The 24,858-nt window shown below is 45.2% G+C and overlaps 1 protein-coding gene and 1 long non-coding RNA gene across 3 annotated transcripts; both read right to left on the minus strand.

Moving 5' to 3' along the window:
• Positions 1-3,083: 3,083 nt before the first annotated feature.
• On the minus strand, positions 3,084-3,876 carry LOC136479426 (uncharacterized). Its single transcript, XM_066477301.1, has 2 exons — positions 3,696-3,876; positions 3,084-3,589 (listed from the first exon to the last, which is right to left on the minus strand). The coding sequence occupies exons 1-2, from the start codon at positions 3,874-3,876 to the stop codon at positions 3,084-3,086; spliced, it is 687 nt and encodes a 228-aa protein (XP_066333398.1).
• Positions 3,877-4,505: 629 nt separating this feature from the next.
• On the minus strand, positions 4,506-6,722 carry LOC136481535 (uncharacterized). 2 transcript variants are annotated; one of them, XR_010764748.1, is made up of 4 exons: positions 6,220-6,720; positions 5,569-5,876; positions 4,961-5,064; positions 4,506-4,848 (listed from the first exon to the last, which is right to left on the minus strand). It is a non-coding gene; the product is annotated as an uncharacterized lncRNA (long non-coding RNA). The 2 variants fall into 2 exon arrangements; XR_010764747.1 differs by having other exon boundaries at positions 5,569-6,722.
• Positions 6,723-24,858: the final 18,136 nt, after the last annotated feature.

Consider the following 24,858-nt stretch of genomic DNA (forward strand, 5'->3'; position numbering starts at 1 on the left):
GGGTGGCTCTGGGCGTGGGCACGACGACGACTACGCACGACGTGACGGCAGCATGGCCCGTGGGCCGCCCGCGCAGCGACGATGTGCCTGTTCTTTGTTAGCCCAGCCCACCCACGAGGAGGTCCCAATAGTGGGCCCCACTAACCGTGTAGTTTCCCAGCACGCAAGATGTAGGCCCCTTTGGCCAGGTTTGGATGCTCCAGCTCCGGTATCACATGGACCGATGAGCGGGAGCTGTTATGCGCTGGCTGCTCGGACGGAAGAAGTCGCTGATTGTTTTCCGCGGCACGTGGTCGCATCCGGCCCACCCCATTCGCGGCCCACCCCACGTACTCGTACACAGAAGAGCGCATCACGTAGTAGCTCTCAGCTCGCGCATGTCAGAGCGAGTATATCACGTGAGCGCATAGAAGAAACATTAGAAATAGAAGAAAAAAATAATGTGCGGAAGAGGTTGAAAACTAGACCAAAAGATTAAGACAACCATTCCTCACTACTACACCATGGAGATGGTTTGTCTTACTTATAAAATATTTACATTATTATAAACCGTATCAGATTATCTAAATTAAGAAAAAAGTATTCCACCCTCACAGGGATACTGTTACGTTGTTTCGTTAGTTTTTTTTTCTCGAACTACGCAGGAGAGCTACGTGTCATTTTATTAAGATAGAAAAGAAAGTACATAGAGAGAGGGAGAGCCCCAAGACTAAGTACCAAACACATCCCAACACTCACAAAACACTACACACCCAAAACAAGGAAAGACATCGACCAGAGAGCACCAAGCCTAAGATGGTGCTACAAGCGACCTAGCAAGCAGCTCTTTGTGCTTAGAAGCTCCAGCCAAGCACCACAGGGTGCTTTCATTTGTTATGGCCTGTAGGAGCACCTGGGAGTTAGGGAGAACACCTTCAAACACGCAAGAATTTCTATGTTTCCAAATCTCGCAAGCCACCAAAATGATGAGCGAATTTAAACCCTTTCGCCACTGATTTGGAGTAGCTCTAATGACTTTGCCCCACCAAGCTGAGAAGCTAGAGGAGTTTACCGGCACATCAACTACCAGATTGAGATGTGACAAGACCAAAGTCCAAATTTGTCTGGTAAAAACACAAGATAACAGCAGGTGTGGGGCTGTTTCCTGCGCTTGGTCATAGAACAGACATGCCGGGGGGTGCTGCAGGCCCCTCCTGGCCAGCTGGTCAGCAGTCCATAATCGTTGTTTAATAGCCAGCCAAACAAAGAACTTGCAGCGTAAGGGAGCCCAACTTTTCCATATTCTTTTCCATGGGATAAACTTTATTGAGCCAACGAAAAGGGCTTCATATGCGGACTAGCTAGTGTAGATTCCAGATTGGGTCAGCTTCCAGAGGTGTTGATCCAGGGTATCCTGATTTAGATGGACACCATCTAACTGATCCCAGAGTAACAGGTACTCCATCAGGACCTCCACTGAGAGGCCTCCTCTAATATCTGAAACCCAGCGTCTGTTGGAGAGGGCCTGTGCCACTGTTCTAGATTTGACAACTTTCTTAGGAATAGTCTGAAACAGATCAGGAGCAATTTCAGCCATAATTTTTCCATCCAACCATCTGTCTTTCCAGAATAGGATTGTTTCCCCGTTTCCAACAACCGAGACCACTACCATGTTAAATAAGGCTTGAGCCTTTTGGGGTACCTGGATATGAAGACCAGCCCAAGGACGAGAATGATCTGTTTTTTTAGCCCAAAGCCATCTAATCCTGCAATGCCCAACCAAAGGACTCAATGTTGTGTATGCCCAAACCTCCATATTCCAAAGGGCGTTGTACCTTTTCCCACGAGACCAGGCAATTTCCACCATTTGCCTGTTCCTGTCCTTTCCAAAGGAAACCCCGCCATTTTTTGTCAATAGCTTTGATAACCCATTTGGGTAGGTCAATAGCCAAAAGATGATGTATCACAGAAGCCTGTGAGAACCACCCTAGTCATAATCAGGAAGCCTGCTCTATTCATCAGGGAGGCTTTCCAGCTTGGGAGGTAACCAGCAACCTTGTCAATCAGAGGCAGGAGTACTTCCTTGGAAGGTTTTCTGATTGTAAGTGGTAAGCCCAAATAAGTGCACTGGAAACTCCTTTGTGGAGCATGCCAGGTGCTCCGAAATTTGCTGTACCTCTTCCTATGAGCACTGAATTGGGAAAGCTTGAACTCTTGGAGAAGTTTGTATGGAGTCCAGAGGCCTGACCAAAAATATCCAAAATGTGTTTCATTGTTCTGAGATCATCCACACATGGTCGAAGGAAGATAACAGCATCATCTGCATAGAAAGAGGCCCTATGAATGGTCTGTTGAACCGCGAGGGGTTGCAGAAGGTGGTGTCTGGTGGCATATTTTATCAAGGAATTCGAGAACATCCATTACCAAGATGAATAGCATGGGTGAGAGAGGATCACCCTGCCTAAGACCATGATGGTGGAAAAAACCAGACCCCGGCTCACCATTAACCAATACCTGAGTAGACGAAGTAGACAGCACCAAGCATATAAGGTTACACCACCACTGTCCAAAGCCTAGATGGCGAAGAACCTCCAACAGAAAAGGCCAAGAGACAAAGTCAAAGGCTTTTGAGATATCCAACTTTAGGAGACCATGCGTTTCTTTTTTCCCATGCAAAGCCTTGACCATCTGTTGTACAAAAAGAAATTATCATGTATGTTCCTTCCTCTAATGAAAGCACTCTGATTGGGAGGGACCAGGATTGGCAAGAGAGGAACCAGTCTGTTGGCCATGATTTTTGTCACCAGCTTGGCAAAACTGTGAATTAAACTTATGGGCCTGAAATCCTTGACCGAGTTGGCGTCCCTGCTGTTTTGGTAAAAGGGAGATGAAAGCTGTGTTGAGCAGCCTGAAACGAGCCACATGACCTCGATGTATAGCCGATAAAGCCGACATGATGTCGTCTTTGATAATACCCCAGCAAGATTTATAAAATCTGCCTGTGTATCCATCGGGTCCTGGGGCTTTGTCCAATGGCATCTCCTTTATTGTAGCCCATACTTCTCCTCTGTGAAAGGGCTCTCCAACAAAGAGAGATCATGCTGCTAAATCCCAATTTCTGCAAAGTCAATGGTATATTCCCTCTCCTCAGCCGTGCCCAACAAATTCTCATAAAACTGCAGGACTGCTTCCTGTTTATCTTCTTGGTCGGCTACTGTTTGATCACCCACTTGCAACTTTGCAATGAAGTTTTTCTTCTTCCTGTAACGGGCTTGCCGGTGGAAAAAGGACGTGTTAGCATCACCTTCCTTCAAGTACAGAACTCTAGAACGGAGGCGAGCAATAGTACGTTCAAGAGAAGCCAATCCCAAACAGTGAAGCTTAAGTTTCTTCCTCAGCCATTCCTCACTTGGAGAAAGATCCCTGGAATCCCTAGCAATCTCAAGATGATGCAGAATTTCCTTGGCTATCCCTAGCTGAAGCTTGACATTACCAATTTTCCGTTGGCCCCATTTCTGAAGGTCCTGGCTAAGTCTCTGAAGTTTGAGGAAGAGCCGTTCAACTGCGCAGGATGAAGATACTGGAGCATTCCAATTCTGCTGAACTGCTTCTGGTAAAACCGGACATTTTAGTCCAAAAACTCTCAAAATGGAATCTGTGTTTGCCTCTTGTACTAACCTTCAAACCCAAACCAGTGGGCAATGATCAGACACAACCGAGGCTGCTGCTCTGCAGGACGTCATCAGGGAAGATATCCTCCCAATCAACACAGCAGAAAGCTCTATCAAGCCTCACGAGGGTGGGAGAAGATCTTTCATTAGACCATGTGTATTTCCTTCCTAACAGAGGAATTTCTTTAGCCTCAACATCATCTAGGAAGTGCCTGAACCAACCCATCATTGCTCGATCCAAATTGGTATTGTTTTTATCAGAAGCTTGGTATATTAAGTTGAAGTCCCCCGCTATCAGCCATGGGCCAGAACATAAAGCTCGCACATCACGAAGCTCTTTCAAGATGCTATCTTATCAACATCATCTTGAGGACCATAGACTCCTGTAAACCACCAATTGCGACCTTCTTGTTCCTCAAATTGAACTGAGATAGAATAATTATCCACTCTGGAAGCTAGGATCTGACAGATATTGCTTTTCCAGGCAATCAAGATCCCTCCCCTCGTACCATCAGCTGGCAGTTCCACATACTTGTCATAAGCAGTGCCAAAAACTGAGAGGAAAATTCTCTGATTCATAATAGCAATTTTGGTTTCTTGAAGACAGACCACAGGAGCATTTGAGGAATGTATTACATCACTTACAGCATTACACCGGCTTTTTTTGATTAAGGCCTAGTCAACATGAGTGCCGACGTCCTCGCCTCCTACGCATTGACATCTTCCTCAAACAAGGCGTCGTCAATAGGGATGGCAGTGAGGCAGTTTTTGGTCATCAATAGTGGAACAACATTTTCTATTTTTACACACTTCTATTATTTACTAGGTTAACGCACGTGCGTTGCAACGGGAAAAAAATTATAACCATTAGAATTGAAGTTTGACATATGTTGTACCATTACAAAAAAAAGCGATGTTAAGAGTGTGGTTCATAATGACAAAATCTATATGACCTATATAGATTGTACACATTAAAAGTCATTAATGGTTAATTCTCTACTCTCACATCAAGCCACATCATCGAAATTTCTTTTGTCTGGCCGTCCACTAATCATACATGGTACATCATCTCCTCACCTCCTTGACAGATTAAGGTCCTTCGCATCCGTGCTTTTGCTTCTTTGTTTGCCAACCAATGCTGCTTAGGTTGTATTCCTATGATATAGCATATCCATCCATTCTTGCTTTTACAGCCACTCTTTGGTAAGTCAGCCATGAGGTGCATATATGCAGATATCAGCATAGCACATATCTGAGAGAAAGCAATACAGAAATATAATCTACAGGGATTGATAGTACAGGGTGCTCACTTTAGCTAGCATGTAAGATAAATAAGCCATTAGCATCATAATGGAAACTTTATAGTACCAAACACCAAACTGCAAAAGGAGGGTGTCTCATCTTGGCTTAACACCTGCAAGATGCAAACAAAGTCTGTCACTCAGAATATTATCCCGAGTGTTGAAATTACATACAGTGGGAAATAAAGAAATCCAGTGTAAGAAAAACATAAGTAGTATGTGCATGTAAGCTGCAAGATTCCAATGTAAGAAATGGAATTCTCAGAGGCAGGGATTGAACTGCTAAACTAAACAGACTTTAATCAAATACCAGAAATCCAGTGGACAAAAAGGTTAACCAAATTTGCTATCATTAAATGGTCAGTATTACGTTGAATTGAGGAAGTTTAACTTACAAATATCACAAAGTAGCATCAGTATGCAAATTTCAAAGAAAAAAAAAGCTTTCCATGGAAACAGCCAACATGTTAAGTAATACACAATCCATGTGACACGGCTCTTCATTTTTTGAAGTCTTTGCATATACAAGATACAAGAAAATGAAGATGGAAGTAATTTCGTACAGAAACATCTTCTAATCAATGCATTTGAATGTGAACACTGAAGTACGAACACACCTTTTTTTCAGCAGGTAAGTGCAGCCTTTTTTTTGACCGAAGCTAGTTGCTGCCTTAGGTTGCCCAATTTTTGTATGCATTTGAATGTGAACACTGAAGTACGAAACACACTTTTTTTCAGCAGGTAAGTGCAGCCTGTTTTTTTTGACCGAAGCTAGTTGCTGCCTTAGGTTGCCCAATTTTTGTCATCACCTCCGTAACCATCGTACACTTGATCTTATGGCCCATGTGTGCTCTATTATGTCACTCAGATGGTAAAGGTCCCAAGTGGCCAGTCCAAGCTACAGTTAGGTTCCTCCAGTTCATTCCTGGAAAGCTCAGTCAGTTGTGGAGTCCAGTTAAAATAAGAAAAGGACAATGACAGTAGATCAAAATAGACTATCCCGAGAGTAAAGTGGCATATCTTGAGGTCTTTGACTGCATTTCTCAGTCTGTTTGATATGCAGAATGGCTAATATTTCTTATATGTCATATATATGGAGAAAGATTTAGTTGCACAGTCACAATGCAACTTGACCGGAAATAGATTATAAGAAGTAAATAAAATATCTCATTTATCCTTTTCATTTACCACGTGTATGAAGGCATGCTAGATCAATATGAAGAGGACCCGTCTGCTAAAATAGAAATAGATGCACATGAAATCCTCACCAGTGACGCATTTCGTCAAACACCTCATGGTCTACCGTCCACGAGTACACGACTCCACCAGGCACAGAGGGACAAAGGGGCATCCCCACGAACGGCTTGCCAGCTGTTTAGTGCCTGCGGCCGGGCTCGGCTGCCAGCTGCCGGCTGCGCGCTGCGGCTTGCAACGCGGTGACGCCTCCCCGGTGCCCGCCTGCCCGCCGGACGACCAGAGCTCGGATGCGGGATCTGGCCTGTCCGCTCCACGCCTGCGCCGCTGCCCTGCTCGGCGGCCTCCGCAGACAGGGAAGAGAGGGAGGCGAGGGCGGTTGCCAGGTGGGCGGCAACGGATGCGGATGGGGATTGGGGAGGGCGAGGCGGGCGACGTGTTTCTGAGAGGGAGTTGGATGACGAAGATCCTAGCTGCGGATCAGAGCAAGTTTGAGACACTGCTTGTTAGTAAACTGACCGTAGTCTGTAGTCTCACTAGTCTGTACTCTGTTCAACAAATCTGGTTACGGAGGTGTGATGGCGCTGCGGCTTCACCACAACCGGCAGACGGGTCCTCTCCGTATTTTTTTATTGTAGAGAGAGAGAGAGATAAACCATTTAACAAGCACAAGCATAGGTAAATCAATAAATCTGAATTTTTTACCACAGCACATGAATCACATGAGTAGCACACCATAAAGTTTTCAATATGTGGAGCACAGAAACTACAGATATGAATTTAACCATAGAAAAACCTAAATAGCATAAATATATTCTACAGAGAAAACTTTGTACTAACACATGACACATTATGCTTCTACTGCATAGATCTACTAACAAAGATTTCAAAACATTTCTTTTCTATTTTATGATTTTTCTACGAATTACTATGCATTTTAGAAGTTTCAGCCGATTCCCTGCACAAAGAAAAAGATTAAACCAAGAAGGAAAAAAAAAACTTTGCACTGGGATCTCTGGACTTTTCACAAATCAACCTGCAGTTCTAAGCACTGTTTCACACTATTCACTTGAGTCACGATCTTTGCAACTGGAGCCCTGGAAAAGCTTCTAATTCAATTTTCTCCTCTTCTTCCCATGGAGAGAGAGCAGGGGACGACGATGGGGTCGGCCAAATCTCAGTGCGGTGGTGCTCGGTAGCGACTACGTGCGCGATGGCGAAGGTTAGGCGTGTCTGGCATGCAGAGGAAGGCCAAAGAGGGCTCCCTACGGCTCCTCCGCGTGGCGGCCATGCAGCAGAGCGCAGAGCCGCGCTAGGAGCAGCAAACTCGGCGACGGACCTGGCGATTCAAGCTCGGGATTCTAGGGTTTGAGTAAGCAGCGAAGGGATGGCATCAAGGAGGTTTGGTGGCGCGCTTGGCAGACAAGGATACGGGTTGAGGTGTTGCGGTGGCGGTGGAGTTTGCGGCGGTAGGGCTTGGCCTGGCTTGGCGGACGTGGCTAAGCACAGCAGCGAGCGCTAGGAGAGCAAGGGAGGTGAGGGGAAGCGAGCGCGAGTGAGGAGGGAGCGGCTGCCACCGCATCGACGCGAGGGGGAGGTAGGAGCGTGTGGAAAGGAGGTGGGGCGCTCAGCTCGCGCATGGCTGCCACGGAGACATTCCCTAGACACATGGTGGGCGCGAGGCTGATTGACTTCGGGTCCGTTTTTCAACGTATTCCCAGCAGATTCGGATCCTGGTGCTTAAACCAACTTTGTTGATCTCTGGTTGCTCTGCAAACTTGATTAAGGGCGCCTGGCTATTAGAGTCTTCTATTAGCAGCTAATTAGGCTCTAAAGTGGCAGTGGCAGCGTGTTGATAGCGATTAAGGAAACGTCAACTTGATGATCAAAATGAAGTCCAACTAAACCCAAACTTTCATTCTTGGATCAAATATTGGTGCTTGACAAAAATACGGGAACGTGCTATGCCAACTGTCATTGCCGGCTAAACAGCCCAGACTTAGAATTATTTTGGAGAGGGAAAACAGCAACAGATTAGAACTTGGGACCTCTGTTTGATAAGGTTAGATGTGGAATTAGACCTTGGTCAAGAAACAAAGTTTGCAGCTGACAAACTAAACCACAACTTTCCTAAAGGGTCAAACACCAAAATAAATACAGAATGTGCAGTTCTACTTTGGTCAGAACAGCATCATGAAAAAGGTGCTAACTATCGGTCCAACCTTTAGAAGCATTTTTAGGCTAGTTCATCAATATGAACCCTACCACATTTTTATCCTAAATTGTCCTTGGTTATTTAGGTGATTAAACAACACTCGGTTATATTATCAAACATCGCCAAGAGGGTTGCATAGCAAACAAAATATCACATGAACAAACAAATGCATCCACTCAATATTATGCTCATGCTTATGTGATGCATCTGAAAGAGACATGATTAACACTACGCAAGCACTATTTGAAAAGAATTACATCAAGCACAAGAGTTTTGTATTTGTCTTTCAAAAAGTTTAAGCTGGGGCTCATTTTTGGGGAAAAGGCTTCAACACTTTCGTCACCACATGTAAAGAGGTTGAACTAAAGCTCATGACCATCACTTGACATAACTTGTTTCAGTCCATACCCACTGCTTAACTTGTGACTAACACCTGGGGTGTTACAGCCCCCCCCCCCCTTAACAGAATCTCATCCCGAGATTCGAAGCGAAAGGCTTTCAAGGGAAGAGAAGCATGTCATCCACTTTCAACTGCTGTGATAATACAAGGCTACTTAACCCCTGAGCACAAGAGAGGCTATTAGGGAAGGACAGCTCTCTGATCTTCGACGTCGTTTTATAGTTAGCTCTTGTCTGGAGAATTTCCTTCATCGACTCCCATGAAACAAGGGATGGAATTGAGAGTGGTACAAACATTACTACCTAGTTTGCAGATTCTTTGCTGAACATTGTTCTATAAGACACAACCTTCATAGCTACCAAAGAGTCATTACCAAGCTAGAGATTAGCCGTCCCACTATGGTAACTAATCAGTTGTCTCTCAACACTAAAAGCTCCAAGGCTTCAACTTTTGCAGCAAGCGATCTCGAAGGACACATCCGTATGCAAGTAGTCACCATCAAAGTCCTTTGTCTACCACCTCTTGTAGTCTGCTGATGCTTATGTCCATTACCAGCTCCTCAACGGTTATCCTCTTTGCAACTTCCGAACGAAGTCCTACTGCATCTGATCTGATATATGGTTCTCTTGATAGGATATGGAGAGATAACGGATGAAAAGCTCACGATGAGATAACACATTGATGTAGTTTCATAATAGATCATGATTACAAACCTCGATACTAGCGTGTGCCGAGTAGCTCAACCTTGTGTGCGTGCCCACAGGAGGCTCTCGATTTCATCGTGGCACCGTCAGTCATTAATCAAGACACCATTAGCGAGCATACAACCAATGAGAAATCCCATGTGAAGCTGATTGGGTCGTGTATGGACAAGCATTATGTGAAGGAGGGGTAGCAAACAAAGATGGCCATAAGGTTTGGAGTCAACAAGGAGGTGATCCAAAGATAAAGACAGCACAAGAAAAACATAGATTAACTACCGAAGACAACCGAGCATGAGACTTTTGCCTTAGTTCCACACACGCCTTGCGTCCACCAAGGAGATTTCCAGATCGACGATCAACATTAGATTGGGACTGGTGGGGCAGCAACATGAGGTCAAGGCCGATAAGCATTCATAGATTTGGTCGATAAAGCAATGGCAAGATTCATACGCATAAGTACTAAGGAAATGCACAAAGAAATGGCATGGATGACATGATGCAAACATAGGGGTTGCTCACAAACATAGCATCCATCTACAGCAACACAACCACACCTAAACATGCAAAACATGGTGGCAAGGTGTTGTTATCTTTTATTTTTTTACTGAGTAGGTGTATATCTCTTCTCCGGTAGAGAAGACAAGTTTTAACTTACATCTAGCAAACTAGTTTCAGGCATGTGCAGCATAACAACATGGTTACACAGCACACGACAACACAAGCAAACCATAGGAATCTAGTTAATTACATCGGTAGCAAGCAAGAAAATTGAAGAACTGCACTCAAACAGAAAATTGAAGAACTGCACTCAAACAATTAAACCGTTTTTAACTCAATATTCATCAAATTGTTAGCTTCCTTCTGTAGACTCCATTGGCAATAAAATTCCCAAATTTTAGTGTTCAGTGTCAACAAACTTTTTCACCTGACCTATGTAGGTCGGTGTTAGCCTCGATGTCCGGTACATCCATTCTAACATTTCCATGCCAGCGAACCTTGCACACACAGCGAACAAGACATAAGTATAGTAGTATTACAAATAAATTGTAGCAAATCAAGAACTAGATCTGTTTTCTCTCTCCTCAATGAAGAACAAGTTCTAGATCTAGATCACCCAAATCTTGAAAAAAGAGAGCAGAATATGGATGTGGGACCGTGTAGCAACCTCCTACGGTGTCCTCCTTCAAGGAATCCAAGAGCAAAACTTCTCCCCTTAAAAATGGTGAATTTTCAGAGTTTGAAGAGCTCAAACTTGTCAAATAGAGAGGTTGAGCTCGTGGAGGAAGAAGGTGGGGGTGGTTGGGGGATGCATTTATAGCCATCCATTAACGGAGGCGGGCATTATAAGGGCAGCCGCCAACGTTAATTGCCCATTAACGGATACGGTCAACTTACCTCAACCGCCTTCGTTAATGGGTTAACCGAGGCGGATGATGTTAATAGTCCATTAACGAAGGCGGTCATCTTAAGTTGCCCGCCTCAAGTAATTGATTAACGGAGGCGGTGGCCTTAAGGCGCCCGCCTCCGTTAATTATTAACGCAGGCGGACGCTCGCCCGTGAGCCCTACCACCAATTAACGGAGGTGGCCGCCCAGTGTGCCCTCCTACATTAATAAATGGGCAGTGTCTTACAAAATCATTTGTGTAGAAGTAACAGATGGTGTGGATTCTCAACGACGGGGAAGCTTGTGGCGGTGGCGGTGGCGGCAGCGACGGCTCGCCGGGGTGAACGCGGCAGCATAGTAAAATTGTTAGGTCTCACAAGTGGGCCTATTTATAGGCTGGACATGTTAGTGGCTCGGCAGCGAGATTTGTTCACTCCACCGGATATTTTCGGCCATGTGTCCTTGTGCTTGAGGTGTGGGGCGATGTGTTGGACACTACTGTGGCGCACATGCGCGCTTAGGCGAGAGCAGGAGTAAGCGGAGCGTGCAGAGCTCAATGATGGTGCCAGTGAGATCTCAGGCGGAGCTGGACACCACCGGCTGCACTGTGCGGTAGGAGGAAGAAGAAGCGGAGCAGCGAGGTGATGCGACGCATCATCAGGGATAGCTAGCGCGCGCTCGGGCTCTCCCTTCTTCATTGTTGAACCTAGGCGGCGTGTCCCGACGAGTAGACAACAATGTGAGGAAGAAGATAGAGGAGGGGAAGAGACTAGCGGCTGAGGTCTTTTCGTTAGTGAGAGGGAGGCAGCTGGTGGCTGGAGCCGCTGCGTCAGAGAGAGAAGGGGAGAGAGAGGCGCGGCTGCTGCTCCAACTCACACGGCCGGTGCCAGCCCATGCAGGAGAAAGGGAGTGGGTTGCACCCATGGGCTGAGAGATTAGGCACCTCCGTGGTCCGTGGTCTCCTCCAACATAGCAAGTGTCATCTTTGTGGCGAAAGAGCCTGTAGCCTAGTGGTTACAAGAGCCTCACTAGCACATCAGAGCCCGACTCCCCGTGGGAGCGAATATTCTAGGTTTTCATCGCTTGTGCTTTTAGTGGTTGATGACGTTCCCGTCGACAGCAAGGCGTCTATGGTGACTTCGCAATCTCAAGGATTTACCGGCTCAGTCTTCTAAGAAGCTATAGGGGTGGGGTTTTGCATGCATGAGTTTATAGGGACGAGTATGCATGTTGTACTGTGTAATTCTAAAAAAGTCATGGTCCCCTGGAAAAATACTTGTTGCAACTACTCGATCAGTCTCTATCGATGTTTTACCACCGATAGCCTGTCACGGGGGTACCCGGGATAGTTGTTTGGGCTTCGGTGAATAGCGGAATTCGGCGGTTACGCAAAGAGACTCACGATTTATACTGGTTCAGGCCCTCGACTTGGTCGAGTAATAACCTTACGTCTAGTTTTGGCGTTAGCCTGTTTGCGTTGTATTGCTTTGAGTATCGAGTATCTGTTCTTTTTTACAATGGGTACCCTCACCAGCCCTTTATAGTCCAGGCGCTGAGAGGCGTTGTTTGTGTCCTATTCAGATACAAGGTCAGAGTCCTAAGCTACGCTTCGGGCGCCTTTCCTTGTATAGTTTGAGTTGGAGTTTCGGTTTTGCACGTTGCTTTGCTCCGCGTTCTTCTTGGCGATTGGGCTGTAGGCCTTGTTACCAAGGCCTACCTCCCTGCAGTATGGTCTATGGGGGGCCCATAGGGTTCCCCATCGACAAGCCCCTGAGCATTTCATGATTGAGCTTCAAGGGCCGAGTTGTTGTAGTCTTGATCCAGGTTCTTCTTGAAGTGAAATCTTGAGATGGTCTTCTTTGATTCTTCTTTTGGCTGATGTGCACTTTTGCTTGATGTCCTCCGGGTTCTTTTTCCTTTGAGTGCAGTGAGTGCAATTGAGTGTAGCCCCCGAGCCTTCTGTTTTTTGGTACAAAAAGCTAGAGGGTCAAAAAATTTGAAAATATGTTTTTCTGTGGTAGGTACTTGCAGCCCCCGAGCCTTCTCCAGGTTCTTTTCTGTTGAAAAGAAGCCAGAAGAAGGGTCTTGATTTGTACTCCTTTGATCTTTGTCTTTTGCTGGTCATGGATGGGTCTTGTATAGCCATGAGTGAGCGTCTTCTTTTACTTTTTGTTAGGAATCTTGCTTTTGGGTACTATTCGCCTTTGTTGCTTTGCTCTTTTGTTCTTTTCCTCTTTCTTTCTTGTGATCTTTAGCCTTGTTTACCTCTGGTTTGCTATAAATACCTTCTTTGTTGGTTGTGGTTCTTCTTTGAGTAGGAAATTTCTTCTTCAATTCTTTCTTCATTCGTAGATATGCTGGTGTGTGAGGTTGAGCAGCCCCCGGGCTTATGCTTGCTTGGTAATGAACATGCTACTCTATCTGTTCTTCTACGTCTGGGCTGCCGCTGCTGCCGCCACTGGGTTCCTTTTTGCAATATTTAAGAATCTTGTCTCTATCTTATGTTTGAGTTTATCCGGTCCTGTTTGGCCGTCTGTAACCTTTGTATTTGTCTTCAATCAATGAGATGTATAATTTTTCTCTATCCGAGTTCTTTTTCGACTGTAATCCTTTGACATTGTAATTTTGTATGTGATCCTTCATACGTCTCCGAGTTGTTTGTTCGGTTACTTATTGCTGTTGTCATTCTGGTTGTTGGAGAATTCAATGTGTCTTCACGGGTTGTATTGCTACTATGGAATATTCTCTTAGATATGCTTTATCTTGTACTATGGTTGTTCTGGGTATGTACTGTTCCTTCGTGATGGTCTAGTCACATCTGATTTTTTACTGAAGTCCTAGCTCTGCAGTGGTTCACATGGTTGTCCTTTTGGAGTTCTTTTTTCTTCCATGAGTCTGGCATATGTGTATCTGAGTTGTGCTATAAATATGGCCTGTTGCTGATACCCTGCTGTGCAGTTTCTTCTTCTTCTTTTTGTAGTCATGGATATTATAGTTTGGGAGCTCGACGAGCCCCCGGGCCTGTTCTCTTTCTTCTGTTTTCTTCTGCTAGTAAATGGTGTAGGTCTTGTGATAGAGACTAGTAGCAGACTAGTCTCGAGGTGGTATTTAGCTGTAAGGGATATTGAGGCAAATGGTGTAGGACTTGTGATGTGAGTGATGCATGTTGCGTTGCCTCATCTTCCAGTGCCTGCCCTTTCTTTTTTGTTCTTCTTACAGTGATGATTGGCGCATGTTCTGGCTTGTTCTTCGACAGTCCATTGTAGATCAGCCATTATTCAGTCTTCTGCTGTGCCATTTAGGTTCAGTCCAATACAGATCAGCACGTGTTGAGAGATGGTGCTGGGTTCTTCCATATTGACGTGGTTGTCGTTGTCAATCTTGGATGACTTGTGGGTGCCTTCTCTGTCACCTATAGCAATCTTGGATGTGCGCCCTTCCTTTGGAGAAAAGTATGTTCGAGTTGTTTTATCCTGCCTGGTAATATCGAATCTTGGTTCGAGGGTTGCAACCTCGTGCTGAATGATTTCCTTTGCTTTCTTCGTCGAATTCATCAGATCTTGTATTCTGTTGTAATCTCAATGTACCTTTGATGAAATGAAAAAATATTCCTTTCTATGACCGAGTTGTTTATTGATGTGGCCGAGCTCTTTTGTATGTTTGTACTGTGGTGTATTGTCATGACTGACTTGTTGCATCCTTCTTTCTTGGTTGCCTCCTTGTGAATGTGTTAATTCATCATGTATCCGTTATAGTCTGAACGGACCGTTGCCTTTTCGTTTTGTGTGCACTGTAATTGTGGAACGGTAACTTTGAAGGGCCTCTTCGGGCAATCCGCGTGATTTTGGGCCTCGTGGGCCGCGTATTTTTCTTGTATAAAGATAACTGCTCTGTTACTGTTGGCTTAACTTGTCTTTGCAGTAAAAAATTCCCCAATCTCAGCCAAAACCCTAGCTCCGTTGTGCCTTCGATCTCCTGCTATTTTCGTCCAAATCTTGTCTTTGTTTTTCTGAGATGGTGGCAAAGAACAAGAGCAAGAATAAGGGCAAATCTGTCGATGAGGAGGCGTCGCTCAAGGAGATCGAGAACACCGAATTTGTTGCGATGCGGAAAATGCAGAGGCAACTCCCCAAGCCGTCGACTTCGGAGGCGGAGTTGGATCTGCTTGTTGCTCATGGCCTTCTTCAGGAGAAATGTCTCTCTAATTTCTCTAGTCCTGGTGAGCACGATGTCCCTTCTCCCACTCCGAATCAATCTGTTATTTTTGTTCCTTTTGTGCGGGCGGGGCTCTGTTATCCCCCGTCCGATTTCTTGCTTGAGTTTCTTAGATCCTATGGGATTCAAATCCATCACCTTACCCCTAATGGGATTCTTTTTCTTTCTACCTTCGTGCATTTTTGTGAAGTTTTCATTGGAATTCCTCCAAATCTTCTTCTTTTTCGTCATTTTTTCCGTGTGCGTTTGTCAGACGGAAATAATACTCCTTTTCTCGGCTGCTACCTTATCCAATCCCGTCAGGGAGTTTCTTTCCCTTCTCTTACCCTTTCTGATTCTGTCAAGAATTGGGTGGAGAAGTGGTTTTATATTTCAAAACCTGCTCTTTCCTTTTCTCATGATCTTTCTGTTCTTCCCGTTCCCCTCTCTATTTGGAAAGATAAAATCTCTTCTGCTGAGCGTGCTACTCTAAAGCCTGTACTTGCTCGAGTTGCAGTGCTTAAACAGGCAAGCTTAAGTGGCAATTGTATAGTTGCCAGTTTCTTGCGTCGCCGGGTGCAACCTCTTATGCAGAGGGTGCATTACGGCTTTGAATATACTGGGCCCTCAGATCCTTCCCGACTTGTTCTTGATGTCGAGTTGCCTGAGGAGGTCATTCTTGAATGCCTGGGGCGTATTCTGGGTGGGATCTCTGTGATGCCTGCTCGTATTGAAGAGTATGATGCTGCTCATCCTCCTCCTGAGGTAAGTGGTAATCTCCTCCGAGTTCTTTTGGGTTTTTGTAATTCGTATTCTGTTTTTGACTTCTTTCTTCTTCTCTTGTAGGGTTTTGGTCGGGCTTTTAAGCTTGAGATAGCTGTTGCTGGTGGTGGCGGGGCTGTTGTTGAAGGGCCCGCTGAAGAAGGAGATGAAGATGATGATGCTGTTGCTGGTCCTGTGGTAGTTGCTGCTATCGGGCCAGGTTCTTCTTCTGCCAGGTTGATTACTGGTTTGTTTGAAGGTCACCACTCTTACGTTGAGTATGTTCCTGATCCTCAAATTGCTCAATATATCTTGTCATCCAGGAAGCGGAAGTCAGAGGTTGCTGCTAAGCATATTTTACCCAAGAGGCAACGTTCAATTCGTCAGATTGCCTCAACAGGTAATGTTCTCGTAGGTGAGCTTGTGCTTTCTCCTGTGTTGTTTTTGCCTCTGTCTTTTGGTTTGCTTTGTTTTACTGATCCTAGCTTTTGTTGTCTTGATAGAAGGCAGGTCTGTTGTCTTGAGCGAGGTGGAGACTGAGGATGAGGTCCCCTTGATCACTCGACCGTAAGTCTTCCGCTGTAAATTTTCTTGTGCTTGTCTTTTTGCTCTTTTCCTAAATAACTGAATTGCTTTTTTCATTATAGTCGGAAACCGGCACCTTGTGCCCCTTCTGTGACAGTTGTATCTGCTTCTGTCCTGGAGGCCCTCCCAATCCCCTCCATTGAGGTGGTTGAGGATGATTTGTTCGATGTGCCTCTCTCGAATCTTGGCTTCTCAGGGGTGGCTGGAAACTTTAAGAAGGTTATCAAGTAAGTATATTTATCTTCTCTTCTGATTCGCCATTTTTGCTTTTGTCTCTGACTGGCCTGAGCTCTTTTTTTGAATGTAGGCCTTCGGAGGATACTTCTTCTTCCCTGGCTCTTGATGCTAGTGGACCTCTACAAGATTTTACTGTTGGTAAGTTATTTTCCCGTTTATGCTTGCTTTCTTGGTTTTTTTCTTTTCTGTCTGACGGGTTGTTTTCTTTGTAGCTTCTCTTCCATGTATTGCCTCTCCTGCTCCGCGTGTTGAGGAGGAGGCTATTGAAACTCCGGTGTCTCCTCCAATGGAGCACCGAGTTGAAGTGAACTTAGGCAGCCCTTTTGCTGCTCCTATTCTGCCGACCGGGTTGTCCCTGTTGGACAACCTCGAAGCAGCTGCTCGGGAGGATGCAGTGAATGGGGAGCCGGCTAATAATAATCCTTCGTCTGTTGCTGCTGTCGATGCTACTGGTACTTCTAGTGCCGGCTAGCCTTTGACTTCTACTCCAAGTACTCTCCTGTTAACTCAGGGTGGGGAGGAGTTGGTCCAACTCGGTCGTGTTGAGCGGCTGTCTGAGTTGGTTTCTTTGTGGGAGAATTTCTCGGGCGCATATGGCGCCAAACTCAAGGTATTCGAGTTCTTTTTAACTTTCGATATTGGTTTTTTCTGCTGTTGTCTCACATATTTTTTCTTTGCAGTCTTTAATTCAAGATCAGGATGTCTTGTTCGGTCCTCACGAGGCGCAATTTACTGCCATTGCTGAAGCCAATTTGAAAAGAAAGGAAGATGAGCTGGCTCGGACTGAAGTTGTCCTGACTTATGAGAAGGCGCAGCGTGCTCTGATGGAGTCCGCCCTCAATGCTAAGGTGCTTGAGGCTGAGAAGGTGCGCGACTCATCTTTGCAGGCTGTTACTGCTGCTCAGAATGAGGTCTCCGTGTTGAAGAAAGAAAAAACTGGTGGGTTCTCCTTTCTTTGCATACTTGCTTTTTCTGCCTTTTTTTCTTTCTTTGAGTTCTTTGTCTGCTTTCTTTTCTGCTCTTGTTAAGGATAAGGAGAGTTGGCAGAAAGAATGAGAGGAGATGGTCAATACCCTTCGTACTTCTCAAAATCAAGCCGAGTCTGTAAGTTCTTCTTCTGATATCAAATTGAAAGAGGCCCAAGATTTATTTGCTCAGGCCAAGCTGATTAGATCTGGAGCTAACCGTGACCTTGTTCAAGCTTTGAAATCAGTGCAAGATTTGCAAAAGTTAGCAGCTGCCCATGATCAATTTCGGGCTCTCCAAACTAAGCTGACAGGTGCCCAAGATCAATTTCGGGCTCTTTATGAAGCTGTGAAGCCTATTATTGCTGTTGTTTGTCGCCAGGAGGACTTTGCTCAAGGGTTGAGAGGCATTATCCCGGTGTTGTCAACTCGATTTTTTGAGTTTGTCAAGGGTGGTTTTTACCGTTGTGTAAACAATGTTATATCCTTCATCCGGGTTGCCACTCCTGATGCTCCGCTTTAGCAGATTGTAGATCCTTCCGTGACTACAGAGTTTGCGCAGCGATGGGATGAGGCGAAGGTGGAGCTTGGTGGTCTTATAGACCAAATCTTAGAATAGATGGATGTGCTTCCTGCTGTGCCTCCGGCTCCTTAGATGTTTTGTGTAATGAACTTGTGGTTTCTTGTAATATATACTTGTCTCTGAAAATATGATCAGGCTTTGCCCTGCTTTTGAATTTGTCTTTGACTGAAATGAGCAGGCTTCGACCTGTCTTTCTTTTTCTTCGGAGATGTCTTTGAATAATATGGAAAAGTTTGGCCCTGTCTTTCCTTGTGACTTTTTCGTGCTCTGCCACAGCTTGTTTCGCTCTTTGGGTCAGCGACCGAGTTGTTTGGAGTGTTTGTGCCGCTCTTTGGTCGAAGTAGTCGATTGTACCGCTCTTGGGGTAGATGATTGAGTTGTTGGAGTGTTTGTGCCCCTCCTTGGGCAACATAGTCGATCGTGCCATTCTTGGGGTAGGCTACCGAGTTGTTGGAGTGCTTGTGTCCCTTTCTGGGTGAAGTAGTTGATCGTACCACTCTTGGGGTAGGCGACCGAGCTGTTGGAGTGCTTGTGTCGCTTCTTGGGTGAAGTAGTCGATCGTACCACTCTTAGGGTAGGCGACCGAGCTGTTGGAGTGCTTGTGCCGCTTCTTGGGCGAAGTAGTCGATCGTACCACTCTTGGGGTAGGCGACCGAGTTGTTGGAGTGCTTGTGCCGCTTCTTGGGCGAAGTAGTCGATCGTACCACTCTTGGGGTAGGCGACCGAGTTGTTGGAGTGTTTGTGCCGCTTCTTGGGCAAAGTAGTCAATCGTACCACTCTTGGGGTAGGCGACCGAGTTGTTGGAGTGCTTGTGCCGCTTCTTGGGCGAAGTATTCGATCGTACCACTCTTGGGGTAGGCGACCGAGTTGTTGGAGTGTTTGTGCCGCTTCTTGGGCGAAGTAGTCGATCGTACCACTCTTGGGGTAGGCGACCGAGTTGTTGGAGTGCTTGTGCCGCTTCTTGGGCAAAGTATTCGATCGTACCACTCTTGGGGTAGGCGACCGGACCCGTATAGCACAACCGTTTCCGAGTTGGCTGTTTGCAGGGTAAGTAAGCAATCGTACCAGCTCTTGGGGTAAGCGATTGCGCCCGTATAGCAACAACCATTTCTAGGTTGAGCTGTTTGCAGGGCTGCCCCTTTTTCCCCAACCTAATTACGGGTTGGTTCTGTCCGTTGGACAGGGCTGTCAGTCGTACCATCTCTTTATGGTAGAGTGACAAATGCTAGCTTGGGTCTCCTTACCCAAGAAGCTATTTGGCCATTGGCCGTCAGTCAGACCATCTCCATATGGTTGAGTGACAAGATTGCCCATGTAGCGCAACCGTTTCTGGGTTGGCTGTTAACAGGGAAGCCCCTTTTTCCCCAACCTGATTATGGGTTGGTTCTGTCCGTTGGACATGGCTTATATTTGAAGCTGTTCTTCTTGGATAATCTCTGTTTTATTTCTCTTGAAACTTGAGTACAATCTGTTGTACTTAATTGTAGAATCTTTTGAGTTGGCTGATATGCCAAGTGTTCTTTACAGGTATTTCATCTGGAGTCATCAACTCGTATGTGCCGGGTCCTGTTGCTGTCTTCACGATGAAGGGTCCTTCCATGGACTGAGTAGTTTGTGTCGTCCATCTTTCCTCTGGATTAGTCGTAGTACTGAGTCCCCTGGCTTTAGTGATCAGGGTTGAGTACTTTTGTCATAATGTCTTCGTAACCCTTGCTGATATCTTGCATTTTGTATGATTGCACTGTCTCTTATTTCTTCTATTGAATCAATTTCTAACCGCCTTGTTTCTTCTGCTTTGCCTTCTTCATATTGTTCTATTCTTGGAGATAGCCATATTAAGTCGGCTGGTAGTACTACCTCTGATCCGTAGACCAGAAAGAACGGTGAGTATCCAGTTGCTCTGCTGATCTGGGTTCTTAGACCCCATACTACTTTTGGTAATTCGTTGATCCATTTTCCACCATAATCTTTCAAATCTTCATATAATCTTGGTTTTAAACCTTGTAATATGAGTCCATTTGCTCTTTCGACTTGTCCATTGGCCTGCGGGTGTGCTACTGATGCGAAGTCGATTTCTATCCCACAATCTCTTGCCCAGTATTGGAATTCTCTTGCTGTAAATGGTGAACCAAGATCTGTGATTATTCTGTTGGGCATGCCGAACCTATGCATGATGTCTTGTATGAATTCCACTGCCTTTTCTGCACTGTATTTGACCAAAGGTTTGTATTCAATCCACTTTGTAAATTTGTCGATTGCCACAAATATGTATTCGAAGCCTCCTTTTGCTTTTTTGAGTGGTCCGACTTGATCCAGCCCCCAGCATGAGAACGGCCAAGCCGGCGGTATGCATATTAAGTTGTGAGCTGGCACATGTGATTGCCTAGCAAACATTTGGCAATTCTTGCATGTTTTGACGAGCTCTTCTGCATCTTTGAGTGCTGTTGGCCAATAGAAACCGGTTCTGAATGCTTTGCCGACTAGTGTCCTAGAGGCTGCATGATTTCCACAGCATCCTAAGTGGATTTTGTCCAAGATTTCCTTTCCTTTATCTGTCGGAACACATTTAAGCAGTACTCCTGATGATGCTGCTCTTTTGTATAGTTTATCCCCCACCAGAACGTAGTTTTTGCTTCTTCGTACAACCCGGGTTGCTTCTGCTTTGTCTTCGGGTAGTTTCTTCTCTTTGATAAAATCAATGTATGTTTGTCTCCAATCACTTTGTATGACCATGATTTGTCTTGACTGGTCTGGTTCTTCTGCTTGATCTATTTCCATTGGATCTGTTGTCTCCTTCTCTTTTTCTGTGTTTCTGAGTTGTTTGATGGATGGGGCTGTGAGTTCTTCCACAAATATACCGGGTGGTACTTTTGCTCTATCTGATCCTAATTTGGCTAGCACATCTGCTGCAACGTTGGAATCTCTTAGTACATGATGGATTTCGAGCCCTTGGAAAATTTTCTCCAATTTTCTGACTTCTGCATAGTACGCATCCATATTATCTTTTGTACAATCCCAATCCTTGTTGACTTGATTGATTACTACAGCTGAATCACCGTAGACAAGTAGTCTTTTGATCCCAAGCGAGCTTGCAACTCTTAGACCGTGTATTAATGCTTCATATTCTGCCTCATTGTTAGTTGCCTGCCAAAGTATTTGTAGCACATATTTTAACTGTCTCCCTTCTGGTGATATGAATAGTACACCTGCTCCAGCTCCTCCTAACTTTAGGGAACCGTTGAAATACATTTTCCAATGATCAAGTATTGGTTCGGGTTCTTTTTGACTGATTTCTGTCCATTCAACAATGAAGTCGGATAATGCTTGAGATTTGATTGCTGTTCTTGGTTTGAAGTCTAGGTTGAGAGCACCGAGTTCTACTGCCCATTTTGATATCCGACCTGTTGCATCTTTGTTGCGTAGAATGTCTTGAAGTGGAAAATTGGTTACCACTGTAATCTTGTGCTCATAAAAATAATGTCTCAGCTTTCTTGATGATATCAACACTGCATAAAGTAGTTTTTGCACGTGTGGGTATCTCACTTTTGATTCTGTTAGTACTTCGCTTATGTAATAGATTGGTCTTTGCATTTTGTATGCGTGTCCGGGCTCTTCTCTCTCAACCACAATTGTTGTGCTGACAACGTTCTTGGTTGCTGTAATGTATAGCATCATGTCCTCTTTGTCTTTTGGTGGTGTCATTACTGGTGACAATGCCAAGTATTCTTTTAACTTTTGGAATGCTTCTTCTGCCTCTTCTGTCCATTCAAAATTTCCTACCTTTTTCAATAATTTGAAGAAAGGTAACCCTTTTTCTCCTAGTCGGGAGATGAATCTATTGAGTGCTGCCATGCATCCTGTAAGCTTCTGTATGTCTTTAACTTTCTTTGGAGGTTTCATATCCATGATGGCTTTAACCTGCTTTGTACTTGCTTCAATTCCTCGGTTACTGACTAGAAACCCGAGTAGTTGTCCTAATTGTACCCCAAAAGCACACTTTGTGGGGTTTAGCTTCCACTGCCATGCTTTTAGATTCTTGAAAGTCTCCTCGAGGTCTTCTATCAATGATCCGAGTTCTTTTGTCTTGATTACTACATCATCAATGTATGCTTCTGCATTTCTTCCGACTTGACTCCCCAAGCAAGTTTGAATTGCTCTTTGATATGCTGCCCCTGTATTTTTTAGCCCAAAAGGCATTGATTTATAGCAATATGCCCCAAAGGGTGTAATGAACGAAGTCTTGCTTTGGTCTTCTTCTCTTAAGGATATTTGATGATAGCCTGAATAGTAATCTAGAAAGGATAACAGAGCTGATCCTGCTGTCGAGTCGATGATTTGATCAATCCTTGGTGGGACATATGGATCTTTTGAGCAATGTTTGTTGAGGTCTGTGTAGTTGATGCACATACACCATTCTTTTGAATTCTTCTTCTCTACTAGGACCGGGTTGGCAAGCCAATCCGGGTTGATTATTTCTCTGATGAATCCTGCTGCCATGAGCTTGGTGATCTCTTTTTTGATTGCCGCTTTTCTGTCTAGAGCGAATCTTCGTAACTTCTGCTTAACGGGTTTGGACCCTTTGTTCACATCAATTATGTGCTCAGCCAACTCCCTTGGGACCCCTGGCATGTCTGCTGGCTTCCAAGCAAAAATATCTTTGTTGTCCCGAAGAAAGTTGGTGAGCGCGAGTTCCTATTTGGGGTCGAGATTTGCACTGATGATTGTCGTCTTCTCCGGATTACCAGTCAGTAGGTCAATAGTCTTGGTAGCGGCTTCTTTTGGTGGTGCGAAGTTGCTTGGCTTCTTAGCCGGTATCTTAATCTCATCTGGGTTCATTTCGTTGGCCAGCATTGCAATCTCCTTTCCTTCCTTTATATCTTGTAATCTTTCGGATATTTGTACTGCTTGTATGTCTGAAAGGTCCTAATGGCTAGAGGGGGGGTGAATAGCCTAATAAAATTTCTACAACAACACTTAACAAAGTGGTTAGACAATAATGAGGCGAAGTGAGTGTTGCGCTAGCCTACTTAAAATGCAAGCCACCTACCACAATTCTAGTTTAGATAGTGTCTATTCACACAATAGCACAGACACTATCCTATGTTAGTGTGCTCTCAAAGACTAACTAAAGAGCCACACCAACCAAGCAAGCAAGCTCTCACAACTAGCTACACTAAAGAGCTTGTCAACTAGTTTGCGGTAAAGTAAAGAGAGTGATTAGAATAGTTATACCGCCGTGTAGATGAAGTACCAATCAATCACAAAGATGAATAACAATGAAGACCAATCACCTCGGAATCAATGATGAACACAATGATTTTTACCGAGGTTCACTTGCTTGCCGGCAAGCTAGTCCTCGTTGTGGCGATTCACTCACTTGGAGGTTCACGCGCTAATTGGCTTCACACACCAAACCCTCAATAGGGTGCCGCACAACCAACACAAGATGAGGATCACACAAGCCACGAGCAATCCACTAGAGTACCTTTTGGCGCTCCGCCGGGGAAAGGTCAAGAACCCCTCACAATCACCACGATCGGAGCCAGAGACAATCACCACCTCCGCTCGACGATCCTCGCTACTCCAAGCCGTCTAGGTGGCGGCAACCACCAAGAGTAACAAGCGAAATCCACAGCGAAACATGATCACTAAGTGCCTCTAGATGCAATCACTCACGCAATGCACTTGGATCACTCCCAATCTCACTATGATGATGAATCAATGATGTAGATGAGTGGGAGGACTTTGGCTAGGCTCACAAGGTTGCTATGTCAATGAAAATGGCCAAAGATATGAGCCACAGCCGGCCATGGGGCTTAAATAGAAGCCCCCATGAAATAGAGCCGTTGTACCCCTTCACTGGGTACTCTGCGCTCTGACCGAACGCTCCGGTCCACTTGACCGGACCCTGGACTCAGCGTCCGGTCCATAGATGGATGCCACGTGTCATCGCCTTCAAACGCTGTTCGTCAGATTCCAACGGCTATGACGCTGACCGGACGCTCCGGTTAAAACTGACCGGACGCTGGAACCTCAGCGTCCGGTCGAGTACAGTAAGGGTCGAAACCTGGTTTTCCTCGACCGGACGCGTCCGGTCCACCTCGACCGGACACAGCCCAGCGTCCGGTGATAAACCCTAGCCACTGTACCGACAGTCAACGCGACCGGACGCAGGCAGTCAGCGTCCGGTGCTTCTGGATTCAGCGTCCGGTCACTGGACCGACGCTGGCATCAGCTCTGTTCTCACTTCTATCTTCTCCACCCTTGCTCCAATGTGCCAACCACTAAGAATTTGCATCCAGCGCAATAGAAAATAGGCATTTCATTTTCCCGAAAGCGCCAAATCCATCTCAACCCTACAAACACCTTGTGCACATGTGTTAGCATATTTTCACAAATATTATCAAGGGTGTTAGCACTCCACTAGATCCTAAATGCATATGCAATGAGTTAGAGCATCTAGTGGCACTTTGATAACCGCATTCCGATACGAGTTTCACCCCTCTTAATAGTACGGCTATCAAACCTAAATGTGATCACACTCTCTAAGTGTCTTGATCACCAAAACAAAATAGCTCCTACAAGTTATACCTTTGCCTTGAGCTTTTTGTTTTTCTCTTTCTTCTCTTCAAGTTTAAGCCCTTGATCATCTCCATGCTATCACCATTGTCATGTTATGATCT

Source organism: Miscanthus floridulus, chromosome 9 (genome assembly GCF_019320115.1).
Source record: "Miscanthus floridulus cultivar M001 chromosome 9, ASM1932011v1, whole genome shotgun sequence".
Classification (NCBI taxonomy): Eukaryota; Viridiplantae; Streptophyta; class Magnoliopsida; order Poales; family Poaceae; genus Miscanthus; species Miscanthus floridulus.